At 54.8% G+C, this 20,008-nt stretch overlaps 1 protein-coding gene across 1 annotated transcript; it reads left to right on the forward strand.

Moving 5' to 3' along the window:
- Window positions 1-1,330: 1,330 nt before the first annotated feature.
- Window positions 1,331-4,976, forward strand: Ush1g (USH1 protein network component sans). The gene is made up of 2 exons (XM_076871281.2): window positions 1,331-1,494; window positions 3,755-4,976. The coding sequence occupies exons 1-2, from the start codon at window positions 1,331-1,333 to the stop codon at window positions 4,974-4,976; spliced, it is 1,386 nt and encodes a 461-aa protein (XP_076727396.1).
- The last annotated feature ends 15,032 nt before the right edge of the window (window positions 4,977-20,008 follow it).

The raw sequence follows: 20,008 nt of genomic DNA on the forward strand, positions 1-20,008 counted from the left end.
GGGGGGGGAGAAAATCGGAGCCTGCTCCTCACCCGCTCCACCGAAAAGAGAAAAGCAGCGGTAAATGTTTGGATTCCATTCAAGGTCCCCACTTCCAAAATCCCATAGTTGACTGGCCCAGGACACGCACCTGACTGGGCCGGGAGCCCGCGCGGCGTTGGGGGTCAGGTGGCAGCCAGCGTCTCCTTTCTCCCACGCCGGGACGGACGGGTGCTTTATACCCGAGGGGACAGGGTGATTTACAGCAGCAGGAGCTCAGCTCCATAAACCTCTCAGACCCACTCACATGATCCATCTTTTCTGCGAACTGAATTTAGGGAAGAGCGCGGGAGCCAGATAAGGTGAGATTTATATTTACCTACGAAGAACTGCCCTACCCTGTCACCCAGGCGCGGCCAGGCTCGGGTGCGGCCTCACATTGAAGCTCTCAGAGGGCAACCCTCCCACCACGTCCGCTGCGATCTGGTGCGCAGCGATCGCGCCCACCCAGAATCCCCATCGTGCCCCAAGTGCCTGTCGCTCTCCTAGCCCAGGCGCATCTTATACCTTTGATCTTGGTTTCGGCCCGAGATCGGGGCACCAGCCCCCTTTTCCCCACCTGCCCACACAGTGATCGAAGTTCCTCCTTCCTCTATCGCTGCCCCGCTCCGCTGCTCCGCGGGATGCTAAGTCTGGGGCTTGGGTACCAAGTTCCCACGCGGCGCGTATTCCGCTTCCAGTCCTCTAGCGCCCTCTGCTGGATGATGGCTGGTCGGCCCCCTCTCAAAGGATGGCTTCCAGGACTGCCGCGTCCTACTAGCCGTCTTGCCGAGTGAGTCCTCATATTCCCTTTAGTCCCACTGTCCTGGGTTAAGGTCTGCACCTTCACCCCGTCTTCACCTTCCCTAGCCTTTTGCCCTTTCCTTTGACGGGTAGAGAAATCGGGAGCCGCAGCACTGGAGATGGATGAAGACGGACCCCCAAAGTGTCACCAAACTGGGCCTCAGGGGTCGGAGCACTGCAGTGGGCACTTTTGGAGTGAGGTCAGGGCCTCACGTGGTTTGCCCCAGTGCGCTGAGAAGCAGGGTGTTTAGGACCCAGGGGAAGCCCGGGGGCGGCTCCCTGGGCAGCGGGAGGTCCCCCACCCTGCCCGCCGCCCTGATGAGCGGCTCAGATGTCCTGGTAGCGGCTCTGGCGCTCCGCACCCTCCATCTGCGGCCGCGGGGGCTGGTAGCCCTGGCCCCTGCCAGGCCCCCTCCCCTGACCCCATGCCTCAACCCTAACCCCTCTGCCCTCCCCCGCGGGGGGCATTTCCCGGTGTCCCCTGCCCGCCCCGTCCAAGCCGGGCGCCATGAACGATCAGTACCACCGGGCTGCCCGCGATGGCTACCTGGAGCTCCTCAAGGAGGCCACCCGGAAGGAGCTGAATGCCCCCGATGAAGATGGCATGACTCCCACTCTCTGGGCTGCCTACCACGGAAACCTGGAGTCGCTGCGCCTCATCGTGAGCCGCGGGTGAGTAGCCCTCCACCAGGCAGGGGAGGGGAAGAGTCTCCTGGTCCAGGCCAGGCCCGATGCCTCCCCAGACTCCACGGCTACTCCTCTGAGCTGCCCTTTTCCCCTATGGACAGACAGCTCTAAGTTGGGACATTGGAGCGTGGCATGTGTGGGGGAGATACCCATGGGGGGGGGGCCATAAACTGGGACATGTGACACTGGGTGACCTGGATGTGGGGCTAGGAGGGGAGGAACTGGGATTTGAGGGCCCATGGTTGTTGGAAGGGTGCTGCAGAGGGAAAGATGGAAGAGATCTGCTGGGCAGGAACCCCTGGAAGCAAGGGTGAGAGGGAATGTGGGAACCTGAGAGAAGACTAAGGCTCAGAAGGCCAGAAAGTGGGGGCCTTTGCTGCCCACTCTCCATTCTGGGAGCCAAAGGGCTCTCCCAGCCAGCACCCACAGCTCCCCACAGGCTGGGTCTCACCCTTCTCTCTCCCTCACTCTGCTCCTTCTTGGGATTTATGGCCACTGTCCATAATACCAAATGTCAATGGTTCAGCCACCTCATTAATGTGCTCTGTACCCTTCCCCCACTGGTCACAGATGACCAATGAATGTGTTGATCCTGGAGGGGCTTCTGTCTCCCATCCTCCCTCTGGAGTTGTCCTGAGGGCAGGAACACAGTCTGCACGCCACAACCAGGCAAGGTAGCAGGACCCAGGAATGCAGGCTCAAACCCACTGAAGTGGGTTGGCCAGGGGTGGGCCAGCGTGCCAAATCCCACAACTGGGAACAATTTCCCCATTCACCAAAGTTGATGACTCTTTTTAAAGAGTTGTGAGTGGGAAAGTTGAAGTCATACTGGCCTAGACACCAGAGTGGCCTGGGCAGGAAAAGGGGCATAAGGGATGGCCCTAGGAAGGTTAATGTGAATGTCTTAGGCCCTGGGGGAGAGGGGTTGGTACTGAGCTGGTTCTGTGCACCAGCCTGAGGCCTAAGCATGTGGTGGGCAGAGGGACCCCATCCCTCTGTAGCTGTTCCTTGGGCCCAGCAGCAGGGGGAAGAGTCCCTGGATTAGGCAGTTGAGGCATGTTCCATGTCATAACTTACTGGCTCCTCCTCCCTCCCTGAGGGCACACAGGGACACTGGCCCATTGCCCCTCCTTCAGAGGGGCACCTGGGTGTCTCTTGAAGGGGATCGGAGAGCAAGCAGGCCTACCTCCCCCAAGTCTTACAGAGGGAAAGCCTGGTGCTGGATGGCGTGGGTCTGATGCCCAGCAGCCCCTCCTCTGCTGTCCTGCAGGACTTGGCACTCTGTGGGGAGGCTGAGCGGGGGGGTGAGGGGAGATGTTGAGACAAGGGAGTGATTCTTCCTCCAGATCTAGGGGTAACCTCGTGGCCTCATTAGTGTGGGCCAGGGGACCCGTGCTAGGCCCCAGAGAGGCAAGAATTCTGGAGGAGCCAACAGGATGCCTCAGGGAGAATAGTCTGACATGGAGGGTGTTGGAAGGAGCTGTTGGGGTCCCTGCACAGACAAAGCCAGCCAGCCTCTCAGGGCTCCCAAAGATGGACAGCCTGAACAAGGGAGGGCAAACCTGCCAGGCTGCAGACCTTCCTCCTCCTCCTCCCCAGTCCTGGCTGCCCCCACAGTCCCCTCCTGGCCCAGGCCAAGGCCCGACACCTTCTCTAACACTCACGTTGCCAGGCCTGGCCCTGCTCCCTGCAGACATGGCAGTACTCTCTGCACACAAGCACACACCCTCACACACTCACCCAGGCTCAGGCCAAGCACACATTACCCTCTTGTCCTCTTTCACCGTCGCCCTGCAACACGCAACCACGTTCCCGGTTGCACCTGCCTAGAGACCCAGACTCGCCCTGGCCCACCACCTCTCTGGGCCAGCTCCCTGCTGGGCCCATGAATAATTCACTCCTTTCTCTCTGGGCATCAAATATTTATCCCCTGAGATTCCCAGCCCTCGGTTGGGGAAGGCCCCGCCCCAGCCCCGCCTTCTCTGCCGCCCCGCCCCCTGCGTGCCCGGCCATCTTCCCCTAGGGCTCATCTTTTTGGTGGCTCAGGCCAGCAGGTCTCTTGGAGTCAGTGGAGAGATCTCAGGCCCACGGGTTTCTTTGTGGCCTGGTGTACCTGTGGGGAAGCTCCACGAGACTGGGGGCCCTCCCCTCGTGGCCTGGGCTCCCCATTCCCTGTACCTCCAGCCCTAGCGAACTGGCTGCCAGAGCTTGCTATGGTTTATCATTCTTCGTGATCTCCCTGCAGGGGTGACCCAGACAAGTGTGACATCTGGGGCAACACACCCCTACATCTGGCAGCTTCCAATGGCCACCTGCACTGCCTGTCCTTCCTGGTGTCTTTTGGGGCCAACATCTGGTGCCTGGACAACGACTACCACACGCCGCTGGACATGGCTGCCATGAAAGGTCACATGGAGTGCGTGCGCTATCTGGACTCCATCGCGGCCAAGCAAAGCAGCCTCAACCCCAAGCTGGTGGGCAAGCTGAAGGACAAGGCCTTTCGTGAGGCCGAGCGGCGCATCCGGGAGTGCGCCAAGATGCAGCGCAAGCACCACGAGCGCATGGAGCGGCGCTACCGGCGAGAGCTGGCGGAGCGCTCCGACACGCTCAGCTTCTCCAGCCTCACGTCCAGCACCCTGAGCCGCCGGCTGCAGCACCTGACGCTGGGCAGCCACCTGCCCTACTCGCAGGCCACACTGCACGGCACCGCTAAAGGCAAGACCAAGATCCAGAAGAAGTTGGAGAGGCGCAAACAGGGCGGCGAGGGCACCTTCAAGGTCTCCGAGGACGGCCGCAAGAGCGTCCGCTCGCTCTCAGGCCTGCAACTAGGTAGCGACGTGATGTTCGTGCGCCAGGGCACCTACGCCAACCCCAAGGAGTGGGGCCGCGCCCCGCTCCGGGACATGTTCCTCTCGGACGAGGACAGCGTCTCCCGTGCCACGCTGGCGGCCGAGCCTGCCCACTCGGAGGTCAGCACCGACTCAGGTCACGATTCCCTGTTTACCCGCCCCGGCCTGGGCACCATGGTGTTCCGCAGAAACTACTTGAGCAGCGGGCTGCACGGGCTGGGCCGCGAGGACGGGGGTCTGGACGGGGCAGGCATCCCGCGGGGTCGGCTGCATAGCTCCCCCAGCCTGGACGATGACAGCCTGGGCAGTGCCAACAGCCTGCAGGACCGCAGCTGCGGGGAGGAGCTGCCCTGGGACGAGCTGGACTTGGGCCTGGACGAGGACCTGGAGCCCGAGACGAGCCCGCTGGAGACCTTCCTGGCCTCCCTGCACATGGAGGACTTTGCCGCCCTCCTGCGGCAAGAGAAGATCGATCTGGAGGCGCTAATGCTGTGCTCTGACCTCGACCTCCGCAGCATCAGCGTCCCGCTGGGGCCGCGCAAGAAGATCCTGGGGGCCGTGCGGAGGCGAAGGCAGGCGCTGGAGCGCCCGCCAGCCCTAGAAGACACAGAGCTGTGAGTGCCCGTGGGGCGGTGGTGGGGGGTGGGGGTGGGGGTTGGAAGGCCCCTGGGGAGGGGGAGTCCGTCTGCCTTTTCACGGGAGAAAAGTGCACCGTATTTCATAAAATCTGAGCTGCCATTACAAGAGACCCCACTATTTTATTTACCACTAAAAGCTGCTGCCAATTTAAGGGTGACCCGAGACTGTCTTATCACAGCTAGACTCTGGAGATATCAAAATTTGGAAAAATGGGCATCTTCCTGTTGATGAGTCAGGGTACTCATAGTAATCACAGTGAGGATGTTTTTGAGCCCTCCCATCTTCCGGCTTCTGGAGTGTGCTCTTGGGCAAGTCCTTACTGATTCCTGAGTCCCTTTGTGCGGTGGGGGATGAGCACGTGGAGGCTCAGGGGTTAGGGGATAAATAGCTCACTCACACCTGCCACCACTGCTCCATGAAGAGCTGGCTTAACCCCTGGGTCCATGTGACAGAGGGTGCAGCACTGAAAGGTCAAGTGGCCAAGGTCTGCAGCCTGCAGTCAGGAAAGCAAGAGCCAACGCTCCCAGTGGCCAGCAGCAGCGGAGTTGTCCTTTTTCTTTTAATATTTATTTTTTAGTCTTAGGTGGACCCATATCTTTATTTTATATTTATGTGGTGCCTTATGCATATTAGGCAAGCACTCTACCACTGAGCCACAGCCCCAAGCCCAGGGCTGTCTTTTCAGAAAGCCATTACAGCTGCCCAAGGCTGCCACCACGCTGGTCCTCCTGTAGACGGCCCCTGCCTCTCCCCTCCCCCACAGCATCCCACAAACCTGAAAATACTTGCTCCCCCCATGTTATTGTGACCTTTGCCTTGAATGTTTGGGGCAGGAGTGGGTGTGGGGAGGCAATCTGATTTACAGTTTGGTGACTGGGGAGGACAGTGTCCTTCATCCCTGACCACCGGCCTGTCCAGAGAAGGGAGGCTAAATCATCAAGGTGATTAGTTCTGGCTGGGGATGATGTCTTTGAAGGCTGTCGTCTAAGTTTTATTTCTGTCTCTTCCTCCACAGATAACCAGGGACTCCTCTCCTCTGACCAAAATGAATTGCAAGTTGCCACAACCCCAGGGGGGCCACAAGGTCCTCACAATTGCCAGCCCTGTAGCCCCTTCCTGAGGAGCAAGGACCATGTGGGTCATCTCCCTTGAAAGCCTGTCCATACCTCAAAGCAAGGGTGTGGCCTGGAGGCAGGCTCGGGGACAACTGAACACCAGTGCTGAGGGTCCCAGAGCCCCAGAGCTGCCCTTATCTGAGTGACCTTCAGAAGTACATGTGGATTTGTGGCCAGCCCCAAAGGAGAGCAGGGTCTGCCCCTCAGAGACTAGACAACATCAGAGCTGGAGAGGAAGGGGGCAAGGAGGGGACGTGACCTGTCTCAGCCATGTTGTCCTTTCTACTGCACCTGCCCTGTTCTCTCAAGCCGAAGACGTAGATTCCTACATTTATTTTATGAAGGGAAAAGTTTGGGCAGCCTCCCTCACCCCATATACCCCAAGGGGAGGTTCCCCAGCCACACTCTTCAGCCAAATGCCTTGCCTTTCAGTCCCCACCGTGTCCCCTAACGGCCAGCCTGGTCTCCTCCACCACTAGCTATCGCTGGAGCAGAAGAGCCAGGCTGAGGTGGCTGGGGCCTGATCTCCTCCAGTCTCCTTCTCCTCTGCTGTGCAGCCTGATACCCGCCCCCTGGGGCCCAGAGGGCCAGAACGCTAGGTGTGAGGTTCTGGAGCAGCGGCTGCAGTATTATGGCCCCCAGTCCTGGTGGGCACACAGTGGCTAGAGAATGGCATCTGCCAGCAGCCTCAGAGTCTCCCAGGGGCCCAGACAGGCAGGGGCTGGGCACAGCCAGGTGTCAGGTCCAGCATGGAGAAGTTCCGTGAAGGTGATACTGGAGAATGTGGATAATCCAAACTGTTGATTGTGTCCAGGCCACCAGGGCTGTGTGTGCATGTGTGTGTGTGTGTGCATGCATGTGTGTTGAGGGTCGGTGGGGTTCTCTGGAGGCCTGGGAGCATCTCTGTGATTCTGCATGGATTGTGAGGAAGCAAGAGCTCACCATTGGTCCCAGCTCTGTGATGGCGGTGAGACCAGGGAAAAGGCCAGCCCAGAGGGTCCTCAGAGCGTGTCCTTAGAGTTCTTCAGCCAGACCAAGGTCATAAGTATGGGAGAGTCCCTTAGGAGCCACACAAGTGTGCGTGTGTCCATGCCCCATGCAGATTCACCCTTTCCCCTTGTCAGGAGTGGACGCCTTATCTGTCCCCAGCCCCTGCTAGGAGCTCCTCCAAGGGCCTCCTTGACTGGAGCAGGAGTCCTGGCCCCCACCAGGACTGGGGGCCATAATACTGCAGCCGCTGCTCCAGAACCTCACACCTAGCGTTCTGGCCCTCTGGGCCCCAGGGGCGGGTATCAGGCTGGATCATCTGGTGTGTGATCCCATCCATGAACGTGCCCAGAGCTGGGGGTGTGAAGGAGGTGGCCGTTTCCCACTGCAGGACCCAGAGGACCTGGCTGCCACAACCATCCTGAGCCCACCCTGGCTCCTCTCCCTGTTGTCTGGGCCTGGGCCTGGGGCCACCCCAAGTGCCGACTCGTCTTTCTCTGAGCCCCAGGTGCTGCCTTCCTCACTTGATCCCTGTCCGTTTACTGCCTCAGCCCCTCCCAGTTCCCCTGTGCTGAGGTGGGCCAGGCTCCGATTCCCACCACCAAACACAGACCCCTCCCTCGGACTCATTATAACTTTTGTAGAGAAAGTTCTATATCTTTGTCATACTTGTGTCCACTTCTTTAATCACTGGGTCATGGGAGAGGGACAGGGTGAGGAGAGGGGGAGGGTCTCCTGGGCCTGTGAGGACTGGGTCCTCTTCGTGGGCAGAGGGCTCCCCACCAGGGCATCTCAGCAGGAACACCTCCTGACGCCCCAGACTTTGCCCTGCCATGCTAGCAGGGCCCAGAAGCAGGATCTTCATGGAACAGAGAGGGTGGAGAACTGGGCCAGTAGGGTCCCTCAGCAGCTGAGTGAGGGGGAGGGTCCAGGTCCAGCTCTGATTCAGGACTGAGGGCAGGAATGCGTGGTCCCTCTTCCCTGCTCTTCCAGAGAAGCCTTACCCGGGGAGGCGCTGGGCCCCCCACCCCTGGGAAGCCTCTCGCAGGGACTACATTTCCCTCACCACCCCAAGGAGCTCTCACGGTGACTGCTCAGAGCCCTTGGAGACTTCCCAAGGGCAAGTCTTCCCCTTTACTGGGTGGATAGTGGGCTCTGCTTTCCCCGTCAAGTCTGAGGTCATCCGTTCCATTTCCTAAGGATGCTTCTGCCAAGAGGAGCTCAAGGCAGTCGGTCTCCTTAGCAACTATCCAAGGGTTCTAGGCCACCTCTCTCCACTTTACAGTGGGCAAGGGCCAGACCCAGGCCCTAAGCCTCCCCACTGCTGCCAAGCATTCCTCATGCCTAGGCCGCCCAGGGAACCCAGGAGGTGCCTTCCTGGCAACCCCCTTCCCTGGCCCATGGAGTGCTTTGCGACCCCTGCTGGCCATTCTTGTCACTGCACCTACCTTCGGGTCCTCTCCATGGCCATCCAGGGGCGGAGGAGAGGGTGAAGAAGTCTTGGGCAGGACCAGTCAGAGGAGAACCAGACTCAGCATCCAGGCGAAGACTAACCAGCAGCAGTGGGGACAAGGGTCTCAGTGGGCCAATGTGGCTGGAGGGAGGAAGCCTGGGGCACCTGTAGCAGGTCCAGCTCCAGAAGAAGGAGGGGACTTTAAACACAAGAAAAGGGAAGCATTTTACACTCAACTTGCTTGAGTTGGGAGTCAACTGCCTTGGCTCATTCCTCTAAAAATCTAGCTTGAGGATAGAGAAACTCTAAAGGTTTACAAAACTCAGTGGTTCTTAGCCTTTTGGTATTGGAATCCAGTAACAGCATGATTTTTTTTTTTTTTGGATAGGGGATTGAACCTAAGGGCGCTTAACCACTGAGCCCTTGTTTGTTTGTTTGTTTGTTTATTTATTTAGTATTTGAGACAGGGTCTTGACAAGTTGTTTAGGGCCACGCTAATTTGCTAAGGCTGGTTTTGAACTTGTGATCCTCCTGCCTCTGCCTTCCAAGTTGCTGGGATTACAGGTGTGTGCCACCATGCCTGGCTAACAACATGGGCTTTTCCTGAAAGGCACACAGTGAGCACACATACACTTCTATTCAATTTTACTCAGAGGAGGCACAGAGTCCCCAGAGGTCCAGGGACCCTGGGTTAGGAAACTTTGGTTAGGCTGCTGTGAAGTTAATATCATAAACGAGGTTACTGATTTGATGGAGGTGAGGGTGGTGGAATGAATAACAGGCAGGAGTGACCTCCTTGGTATGTGGCCCAACCCTCCCATTTTCACAGATGAGCTAACTGAGGCCTAGAGGGGAGGAGCTGGCCAGAGTTCATACAGAGCCACTCGGGCAAATTCTCCTGAGGCTTTGCCTGGTCCCCAAGGTCTGTACCCATGTTATGACAAAATGGCACCCCTTACCCCACAGTGCATGCTCCTCTCACCTCCTCTGAAGTTAGCCTAGGTGAGAAGGTGGCAGGACTCAGGGGACAGCCAGACCTGGACCCCAAACTGGCCTACCCCCTCTAGCTTTGTGGCTCTGGGTAAGTTATTCTCTGTCTGTTTCCTCATATGTAAACAGGTAATCTAAGAATGGTGCTCACCCCATAGGCGATAGGAGGGTGAGATGATTGTACTTATAAAGCGCTTAGCACACACCTGAGGTTTGGTGCACATCAGTTCATCACCATCACAATTATTATTGGTCTGAAAATGGCCCAGGGACATGCCTTGTGTTTGTGGCTGGCCCAGCCACCCAGTAGACAGGTCCTTGATATCTCAGGGAGCAGTCTTCCCTTTCAGACCCTCACATGGGAATAACCCCCCACACTCCCCAACACCACCCTGGGTCCTGGCCCCCAGACCAGCAGGGGGCATAGATGCCCTGAAGTGGCTAGGGAATGGGCCCCAGTCAAGGGTGGACCCCTGGCCAGGGGGAGGACTCCAGGGAATCCCAGAGATGTTCCTGGGATGCCCAAGGAGCTGGGCATCTTTCCTGGGGGGAGTGTCACCTTGATTAGGCCACTATCTGATGTTGTCAGATGTTTATCAGATGTTTCTCCTGCCCTGTGAGGCAGGGAGGTGAGGCTAAGTGTTAGCCCACTTCATAGATGAAGAGATAATCAGAGAGGCTATGTGATATTCTGTTAAGGAACAGTCAGCCTCCCTTACCGGGTCACTTAGGCCACTCCTGTCCCAAAGGTAATGCTTTCAAGGTTTTACTATCAATTGTTGAGACTTTATAACATGTCAAGGAGCTTACATTTAGTACTGTATACGTTTAACCCTCACAGTTAAACCATAACCCTTGCCTAGAGAGCAAGTACTACATTGTCATTATTGTCCCCATTTTATAGATGAGAAAACAAAGGCTCAGAGCAATGATTTTGCCCCTGGTAGTTCTCAGAGCTATTAGGCCTCAAAGTGAGATTTCCTGATACTGAAATCTGCATCTGGCCACATGCTGCCACACCCCCATGCACTTGTCCCTTTGGTGGGGATGTCTTTAATCTTGAGTCTCCTCAACATGGGTGTGCTTGGGTCCTGGGCATTTGGGTGCCAGGCTCGACCTGAGGTGGGACAGGGGACCCTGGCAGCTTTAAGGTCCAAGTGCATGGTCTGACCCCCATGTGGTCCACCTGAGGTGCCCCCTGAGAGAGGACTATGGGGCCACAGGCAGGACCTGCCAAGATGGGGAGGAGGCCAGCAGGAGCATTTCGTCTTCCTGTCTTTCTGTCCCCTCTCTGATCCCATTACCCCTGTGACATGAGGCTGTCCACTTGCTCAGACTCCCTGTTCCTCTCTCTGGCCCTGTCTCTGGTTGAGCTGGAATCTGTGTCCCAGATTCTCCTTCAAGAACCTCCTCCTTTTTCTACCCCAATCTTATACCTTGGCAACCTGGGAGCCCCTTGTGCCCAGGGAACCCAGTGTGCAGAGCATTAGGTAATGCCCAATGGCCTGGAGGCCCTGGCTCCTGCCTCAGATCTGCCGCAGCACAGCTCTGACCTTGTTTAAAGCATGGAACTTAGTTCTGCAAAAATGGACACCAAGTTGCCTTCCTGATCCGGTGATCCTGAGACTTGGCACATAGTAGGTGTGCAGCACAGGACTCCACACTGGATCTGGCCTCCCATTGCTAGTGAGAGCGACCCTCACTGTGGCCCAGGTGCCTCACTGGGGCCAGTCCCTTGGCCTGCAGCACTGCTCCCTGTAGGAGGCACTATGGTTGTGACTGTTTTCATCTGAGGAAACTGAGGCTTAGAGATGTTTGTAAAATGTGCCCAAACTTACACCACTGGGAAGTGGGGAGTTAGAACTCCATCCTGGACAGGCTGCTCCCCACCATGCCATGTCTCATTACGGCATTTGAGCACTTACTGAGCACCTGTTGCATGTCAGCGCTTAACACCCTTGATTTCAGCTAGTCCTCATGACAGCCTCATTTAATGACAAAGAATCGTTGGACCCATTTGATGGGGAATAAAACTGAGGCTGAAGGTATTAGGTCATTGCTTGGGTCACACAGCTGGTGAAAGCACAAACAGGACCTGACTCCTAGGACCTGGTCAGGGCTGTCTGCCTCTCCAGAACTGCACCCCAGCCCATTTCCTCCAAGAAGGTTGAGGTCAGGGAGCCCTCCCCCACTCTTTGTTATTGAAAGATAAAGCCTTGTTTAGAGCCTGAGGCAAGGTCACCTCTGATAAGTCATTTCAGAGCCACCAATGCTTGCCCCCTAGAGAAGGGGCTAGGGGCATAGCTGTTGTGGGTCCTGAAAGCCCATAGAGTGAAATAGGCCCTGTGTCCTTATTTCCACCCCCACTCTGGGCAGGCAGGCATTACTGAAAGCCCCATTTTATAGATGCAGCAACTGAGGGGCAAGGGCAGGGGCGAATGACCTGCTAGGAAGTGCAGGGCAGGCTGTCTGGTCTGCTGCATTCTCATGGGTACAGGCTACCAGATGCCTCCCCAAACCCGGATTTAGCTAGGCGCAGGGGTGCATGCCTGTAAAACCAGTAGCTGAGGAGGCTGAGGCAGAAAGATTGCACGTTCAAAGGCAGCCTCAGCAACTTAGCAAGACCCTAAGCAACTCCGTGAGACCCTGTCTCAAAATAAAAAGATAAAAAGGGCTGGGGATATGGCTCAGTGGTTAAGCACACCTGGGTTCAATCCCTGGTACCAAAACAAACAAACAAAAAAATCCCTGAATCTAGCACCTTTTATGTACCAGGTATAGCTAAATCATGAGAATGGTTCCATTCCCTGCTTCTCCCACGAGGACATTGCCAGGCAGGTTAAGTCACTTGCCCAAGTCTCGGAGTGCTGAGGAGCCAGGGCTGTGGGATTTGAAACCCAAACTCGCTCTTTCCCTGGCAGGCCCTGTCTCCCTCCACCGCATTCCCAGAGCCTCCACCCCAGAGTCTCCCCTGCCGCCAACAGTGTTTAGCCTCATCTTTCCCTGAGTCCCTAGGCCAGGGACAGAGGTCAACTGGCAGGACCTGGGAAGGAATGGGGACAGGGGGTTGCTGCCACCCTCCTTCTACTCCTGGGCACACGTGTGCCTGTGCAGCCTGAGTGTGTGTGTGTGTGTGTGTGTGTGTGTGTGTGTGGTGTGGGTGAGCACACTGCCATGTACCTGTGGGGTGCACAGAGTGGATCTGGAGCTTTTCCAGAAGCTCTTGGTTGCTGGTGCTGGTGAGCTTTCTCTCTCTATGTGTCTCTGTTTGGGCTCAGTTGTCTCTTTGGTGCCATGTTTCCCAGGAAAAGGGTATGTGTGTGTGTGTGTTCCATCACTTTGTCTGGAATCTATTTTTAGACTCCTCCTCCTGCCTTTTATCTATTTTTAGGGTCCCACCTCCTTCAGACTAGAAGGTTGAAACTTCTAAACTTCTGGCCACCCTGCCTCTGTCGTGTCCTGTTCCTCAGTGTCCCCTCTGTAAGCCGGGAAAATCATACCCACGCTGCAGGCCGGCTGTGAGGTAATGGGAAGCACTTAGCTCAGGCACCAGCACCCAGCAGGTGGAGGACCAGCCCAGGGGCCTGGAGGACAGGACCTGGGGGTGGAGGAGGCTCACAGGCATCAGCCAGGCCTGGCATCACTGTGACAGTGGCAGGGAGACCTGACATGCTGACTTGTCCCCAAACTCACCTTTCTGGGGTACCACACCTTCTGTGCTGCACGTTCAGGTTTACAGAGCAGAGCTGGTTGGTGTCACCCCCAGCCCTCTCCACCCCCAACACACAGGAAAACTTGGGCAAGCAGGGAGAGGGGCATTGAGGGGGTGTGTACGTGCTCCTTTGCAGGAAATGGAAACCATTTATTCGCATCATTATCGATACCAACAGGCTAGATTTAAATCATGTCAGCAGGAAGATCAAAGTTCAAGACCAGTCTGGGCAGCTTAGACCCTGTCTCAAAGAAAAGAAAAAGGGCTGGGGATGTAGCTCAGTGGTAGAGTGCCCTGAGTTCAATCCCAGTGAAACACACACACAAAAAAGTGTCAGTTTTACAATAAGACAATAATGTCATGATCACATGATCACAACAGCATAAGAAGCAGCAGCAGTGATAACAGTATCTCGATGGAGCATATGCCTGGGTGGTCACTTATGGCCACAGATCAGATGCCTCCCTGCTCTCCCCAGGGACCCAGCAAGGAGGGGTGGCATCACCTCATCTCCTCCAACTGGCCCTCTCACAAAACCACGGCTCAGAGAGGTTACACAACTCACCTAAGGTCACATGACAAGGACTGGAACCCACGTGTCTGAGTCCAGATCCTGGCTCCAGATGCTGTCCTTAGTCTGCCTTTACCCTGCCCCCAAATTGTAGCCGTCGCTTTCCTTCCCTGCCTGGCACTGACCCCACAAGGCCCAATACACACACACACACACACACACACACACTCTCTCTCTCTCTCTCTCTCTCTCTCTCTTTTTTTTTTTTTTTTTTGGTGCTGGGGATTGAACTCAGGGTGCTCAACCACTGAGCCACATCCCCAGCCCTTTACTTATTTATTTTATTTTTTATTTAGAGACAGGGTCTAGCTGCGTTGCTTAGGGCCTCATTAAGTTCCTGAAGCTGGCTTTGAACTTTCCATCCTCCTGCTTCAGCCTCCCCAGCTACTGGTGTTACAGGCGTGCGACACTGCGCCTGGCCCAACGCACACTCTTCGGGCTGCTCTGTACATCACGGGCGGTGGTGCTGCCCTGATGCAGGTGAAGGGACCTGGAAAACCTCATAGAGGGGACCTGCACTGCCGACAGCCCCAGCTCTAGGTTTGCAAGGACCTGACTTGCTGTCTAACTTGGAGTCGTGCCCTGGGCCTCAGTTTCCCTTCCTGTAAGGCAGGAAATGCCGACACCCTGGAGCCTCGGGAGGCAGAGTCCTGCCAGCTCTGTTCTGCTCCCTCTCTCCTTCCTCCTCCTCTCTCCCTCCCTTTCCAGGCCACCACTCACCTGGCTCCTCCCTGCAGGACAGCTGGCAGCCTGGGAAGGCTTCCTGGAGGCAGAGAGCACAAGGGCCAGGGCCAGGCTCCTCGAAGGCGAGGCTGATGCTGAGATGCTGTGGATGTGGCCCTGTCCTGCTGGAACCAGTGGAGCTCGGAGAGCCAGTCCCACCTTCAGCTGTCCAGGATCTGAGCCAGGGGCCAGGCTATTTCTCTCCCAGCTTACCCAGCCCCACCCCTGTGAATAATGCCACTTGCCTCTAGGAACTGCTGGGCCTCACTGGGGATTTGACGTTTTGGGGGGTGGCACAAATGGGTAGGGGACAAGGAATGGTCAGAGACCCAGCCTACTAGGGTTAGGGCATAGAAATTGCAGTAGGAGGTGCTCCCCTAACCCACTTTGTGCAGTCCCCCAGCCCAGAACCCACCTCTCAGGGCTCCATGCCCATCCGACTCTCAAGATCCCCCGCCAGGCCCTGGGCCAGGGCAGGGCTCCTTCCACCCCACCCCAGCCACAGCAATAATTAACCCCAACAAACCCAACACATAAAGATCCAAATCACAGCAGAGAGGAATCATCACCGCCCTGGGATGGGGATCTCCCAAGGGCCCCGGGTAGATGAACCCAGTTCATCCACCCTTCCTCCATTGCCTAGGTGGGTCCAGAGCTGCCCAGTCCACTGGGGCTGGGAGGAGGGTGCCACCTCCCCACTCAGGTACATTGGATGGTACCTGATGGTCTCGGGTTTGGACCGCGTCTCTCCATCTAATGTCTTTTAAAAGTCTTTGACCTCCTCCTTCATCCCCTCGAGCCTGTTCCCCTCTTCCCATGAATCCCTCCATTCACTGAATGCCTGATGAGCCCTACAGGGAGGCAGGAGCAGGCTCCTTGTCTCAGGAAGCTCACAGGGAGTCCACCATTCCCAGTTGCCTGAGGATCTGTTGGGGCTCTCTGCCTGGGTTTTGGCTGACGGAGCCAGGATGGCCGTGATGTGCCCCTTCCAGATCTGGAGCTCAAACCACATGGTTTCACCCTCTCCCTTCCACTGCCATGAGGCAACCACAGTGGCTTTGTGTGAAAGACAGAGTCACTACAAGCTGAAAAGGTCTGAACGTCCTGGTCCCACCTGGAGGAGAGCCACCTGACCCATATTGCACTGTGTGACTTGAGCAAGAAAGTATCCTGGGAGCCGGGGACGTAGGCCAAGGGTAGAGAACATCTGTGGGGCCTTCTCTCAGTCTTCAATGCTGGGGGGAAAAGGAGGGGGGAGAAAGAACAAGAGGGCTGAGGATATAGCTCAAGTGTGGAGCCCTGCCTAGCTGCTCAAGGCCCTGGGTTTGATCCCCAGCACTACAAGAAAGAAGAAAAAGGAGGAGGAGAAGGAGGAGGAGGGAGGAAGAAAGAAAAGAAATTACCCTGCATTGTGTTTAGCCACTGAAAAGCTGGGGATGTTTGTTACAACAGCTGGGATGCTTGTTACTTATCCTAATACAGGCAAAAGGAGACCTTGACTTCTATGGCTGGGTCACAGCATCTGAGAGGGCTTATTGCCAGGCAGTATGTGACCACTGAGGCCTAATACTAGCTGGGAGATGGCATAAAGTCAGAGAAGGGAAAAGATACCCAAAGCCCAAATGCCTGAATACAGTAGGTGTTCAGTAAAACTGGTGGCATGAGCAAAATACACGAGAACATTAGAAGAGCTTTGTAGTTGCCGGAGGCCCAGAAGATGAGCAGGGTTGGGGTGGGGTGGGAGTAGAGACAATTAGCCTCAATTAGCCTGGGAATCCATACCTACAAGTGAGAAAGGGCAGGCCCTGTCCATGGGTCCGAGGTGAGTGAGCAGTCACTGGTGCACTAGAGGAGTGGAGATGAAGCTAGAACTTGGAGGCTTTCCAAGGCCAAGCTGAATACTACAGTCTGAGGTCTAAAAAGTGTTTTCTTCTTCTTTTTTTTTAATATTTATTTTTTGGTTAGACACAATACCTTTATTTTGTTTATTTATTTATTTATTTATTTTTTTTTTTGTGTGTTTTTTTTTTAGTTTTTTTTTTGTTTATTTATTTTCACATGGTGTTGAGGATCAAACCTAGGGCCTCGCGCACGCTAGGCAAGCGCTCTACTGCTGAACCGCAACCCCAGCCCTAAAATGTGTTTTCTTTGCAGTGATAGGGGGTGGGCCCCAGGGCCTAACACATGCTAGGCAAGTGCTCTACCACTGAGCAGCACCCCAGCCTAAATGACCTTATGTTTGTCAAAAGTAGTAACCATCACAGCCTTTGGAGTGGGCTCCAATGGGGTGTGTGTGTGCACGTAGCAATCTATTGGTATATATGTGTAAATAATAAAATTCCTATTGACATTCCTCTTATGCCTTTAAGTGCTTGTTTTCTGGTGTATATGATACTACTGAGGCTCAGAGAGATTAAGTAACTCATCCAAGGTCCACAGCTAGTAAGGGTGCCTGACTCCAAAGCCCAGCCATGCTCTTCACATGCAGAGTCCTGTGCAGACAGGTAGGGGTTGGATGGGGACAGAGACAGGCCTAAGGAGGGGCCTTGGAGGAGTAGATGCCTGGCTGCTCTGGAAGGCTCTGTTGTAGCCCATTGTGAGCAGAGGTGGAGAAGCCCGCCCCAGCCTGCTCCCCTGCATCTCGGGGCCTGTCATGAGGAGCCAAACAGACAGAGTAGATCAGTCCTGGCCTGTGGCCAGCCACCCAAAGGCTCTTAGCTGGTCTTGGGCAATTCATCCTTACCTCTGTGAGCAGAAAGGGTAGGACAGGGGGCTGAGAGGTCAGAGTGGGGTGACAGAGTGGGAGGGGGACAAGGTGTCACCCAGACTCTGATGACAGGTGGCAGCTGGCAGGGGTAAACTGGCTTCTCTGCCATCTACACAACTCAGCTGCCAACCCCTGTGGCCTAGGGAACCCAGGTGTCTCACTTTCCCGTGCTTCTTTGCGCTGTGTTCACAATTTATGCCTGTGATTCATACTACTAAAAGAACTTTATTTTTCTAATTTTATTTTTCAGAAATAAAATTGTAGCCAGGTACTGAGGCGCATGTGTGACATCCCAGAGACTAAAGAAATTGAATTAGGAGGATCACAAGTTCAAGGCCAGTGTGGGCAACTTGGCCAGACCCTCTCTTAAACAAACTAAAAAAGGACTTGGGTGGGGGTGGCTCAGTGGCAGAAGGCTCCTGGGTTCAAGATTGTAGGCAGCGGGTGTAGCTTCATGGTAGAGAGTTGTCCGGCATGCGCAAGGCCCTATTATTGTGTTTCTATCCCAAACATAATAACAACAACAACAGCAGCAGCAAAAATTGTAATTAAAATATGCCTACAGAAAGATGCATCCCAGGGGCTGGGGATATGGCTCAAGTAGTAGCGCGCTCGCCTGGCTGGGTTCTATCCTCGGCACCACATAAAAATAAAATTAAGATATTGTGTCCACCTAAAGCTAAAAAATAAATATTAAAAAAAAAAGAAAAATGCAACCATAAGTAGAGTTTGGTGACTTTTTACAAACCAACACATCCAAGTGTAACTAGAACTCAGAACAAGGAACAAGATATTTGCCATCCCCCTCCTTTCCTTTTCTAGTCACTACCCTTAATCGGCAGCAGGCACCTGACTTCCAGGTCATTAGAATTAGTCATTAGTCACTAATTAGTTTTGCCTGGTTGTTGGTGAGGCGTGAAGCCAGGACCTTGCGCATGGTAGTCACGTGCTCTACCCTAAGGGGCACCCCAGTCCCTGCTGGGTCTGGTTTTGAACTTCATGTAAGTGGAACCATCCAGCCTGTGCTCTTCTGTGCCAGGTTCGCCTTGCTGCACGCTAGGTTTGGGCCGCGTAGTTTTCTGGGGCGTGCACACACTGTGTTTTATTTATCTGTTCTACTGACGGTGGACGTTTGAGTTGTTCCCAGTTTTTGCCTGTCCGGGGACAGCTGCTTTGAAACGGTTGTGTTTCTCTTTCTGTTTGAGTACATACCTCAGGTACACTTGCGTTCACCTCCAAAAAAGCTCTCTCTGTTTTAAAAGAAAACCTTCCTTGCTATTTGTTTTTGCTTAATCAGCTTTATTGAGGTGTAGTTAGATATAATGAAATGCACCCATTTTAACTGTACCCCTGGCAACCACTGATGTGGTTTCTATCCTTGTGCATTCGTTTGGCCTATTCCTGAGCTTCCTATGAAGGGACTGTAGGGTAAGTGGGCTCTCTGTCTGGCATCTCTCCTTGGCACCTACCATGCCATCTGCATCCTGGCCTGTAGTTATTGCTCCTTTTTATGGTTCACATTATGCGAATGCATCATGGCTCATTTATTCATTTCCCCGTGGACAGATGTTTAGAGTGTTTCCAGCTTGGCTGTAATAAACAATGCCGTGACGGTCACGCCATCATTCCTGTACCAGACCTGGTGTTGGGCATGTGTATTCACTGCTCCTGGGCAAATACCTGGGAGTGATTGCCGGGTCATAAGGTAGGTGTATAGTCAACTTTATAAGAAATGGTCAGACTGTTTTCCAAAACCTTGGGCCACTTCAACCTCTCATCAGCAATGGATGAGAGGCCAGCTGCTTCCCAGCCACGCCAGCACTTAATTTTGCCATTTATTTCAGTTTAGCCATCCCAGTGGGTCTGAAGGGCTAGCTAGCTTATGGAAGCTTGTGTGTGTGTATGTGGCATGAGCGCCAGGGATTGAACCCAGGGGCGCTTAACCACTGAAGCATATCCCCAGCCCTTTTTTGCATTTTATTTTTTTTTATATTTATATTTTAGGGGTAGATGGACACAACACAATGCCTTTATTTTTATGTGGTGCTGAGGATCGAACCCGGGTCTCGCCCATGCTAGGCGAGCGCTCTACCGCTGAGCCACAATCCCAGCCCCTTTTTTTGTATTTTATTTAGAGACAGGGTCTCACTGAGTTGCTTAGGGCCTCGCTGAGTTGCTGAGGCTGGCTCTGAACTCTCAATCCTCCTGCCTCAGCCTCCTGAGTCGCTGGGATTATAAGTGTGTGCCACTGTGTCCGGCCTTATTGGGGCTTTAATTTGCATTTGCATGTTTTCCTGTGCTTCTTGGCCATCTGAGCCTTTTCTCTGGGGAATGGTCTGTTCAAGCCTTCCTTATTTTATGTCCCCATCATACGTTTCATAGCCGCTGCCTCTTCCATCTACAACCTCAGCATCTTTTCATTTTTCATTTTTTGCCTTCCTCATTCCAGGGACTTCTCGGTTGTGCCAGACAAACCTTCCTAAACACCACAGTACACACATCACTCCCTTGCTCTAAGACCTGCTCAGCTCCCCAAGTCTTCAGGGCCAGCCCCACTTCCCCATCTGCCATTCAAAGCAACTCCAGCCCCTGGCCTCAGCCTGTCTCTGCCGCCTTCCTTCCGTTGCCTTTTCTACTGATCAATAGAATATCTTGTCCGCTTCTTTCTCCCCCAGGGTTAAGTCTGCTCTAAA

This window comes from Callospermophilus lateralis, chromosome 11 (assembly GCF_048772815.1).
Source record: "Callospermophilus lateralis isolate mCalLat2 chromosome 11, mCalLat2.hap1, whole genome shotgun sequence".
Classification (NCBI taxonomy): Eukaryota; Metazoa; Chordata; class Mammalia; order Rodentia; family Sciuridae; genus Callospermophilus; species Callospermophilus lateralis.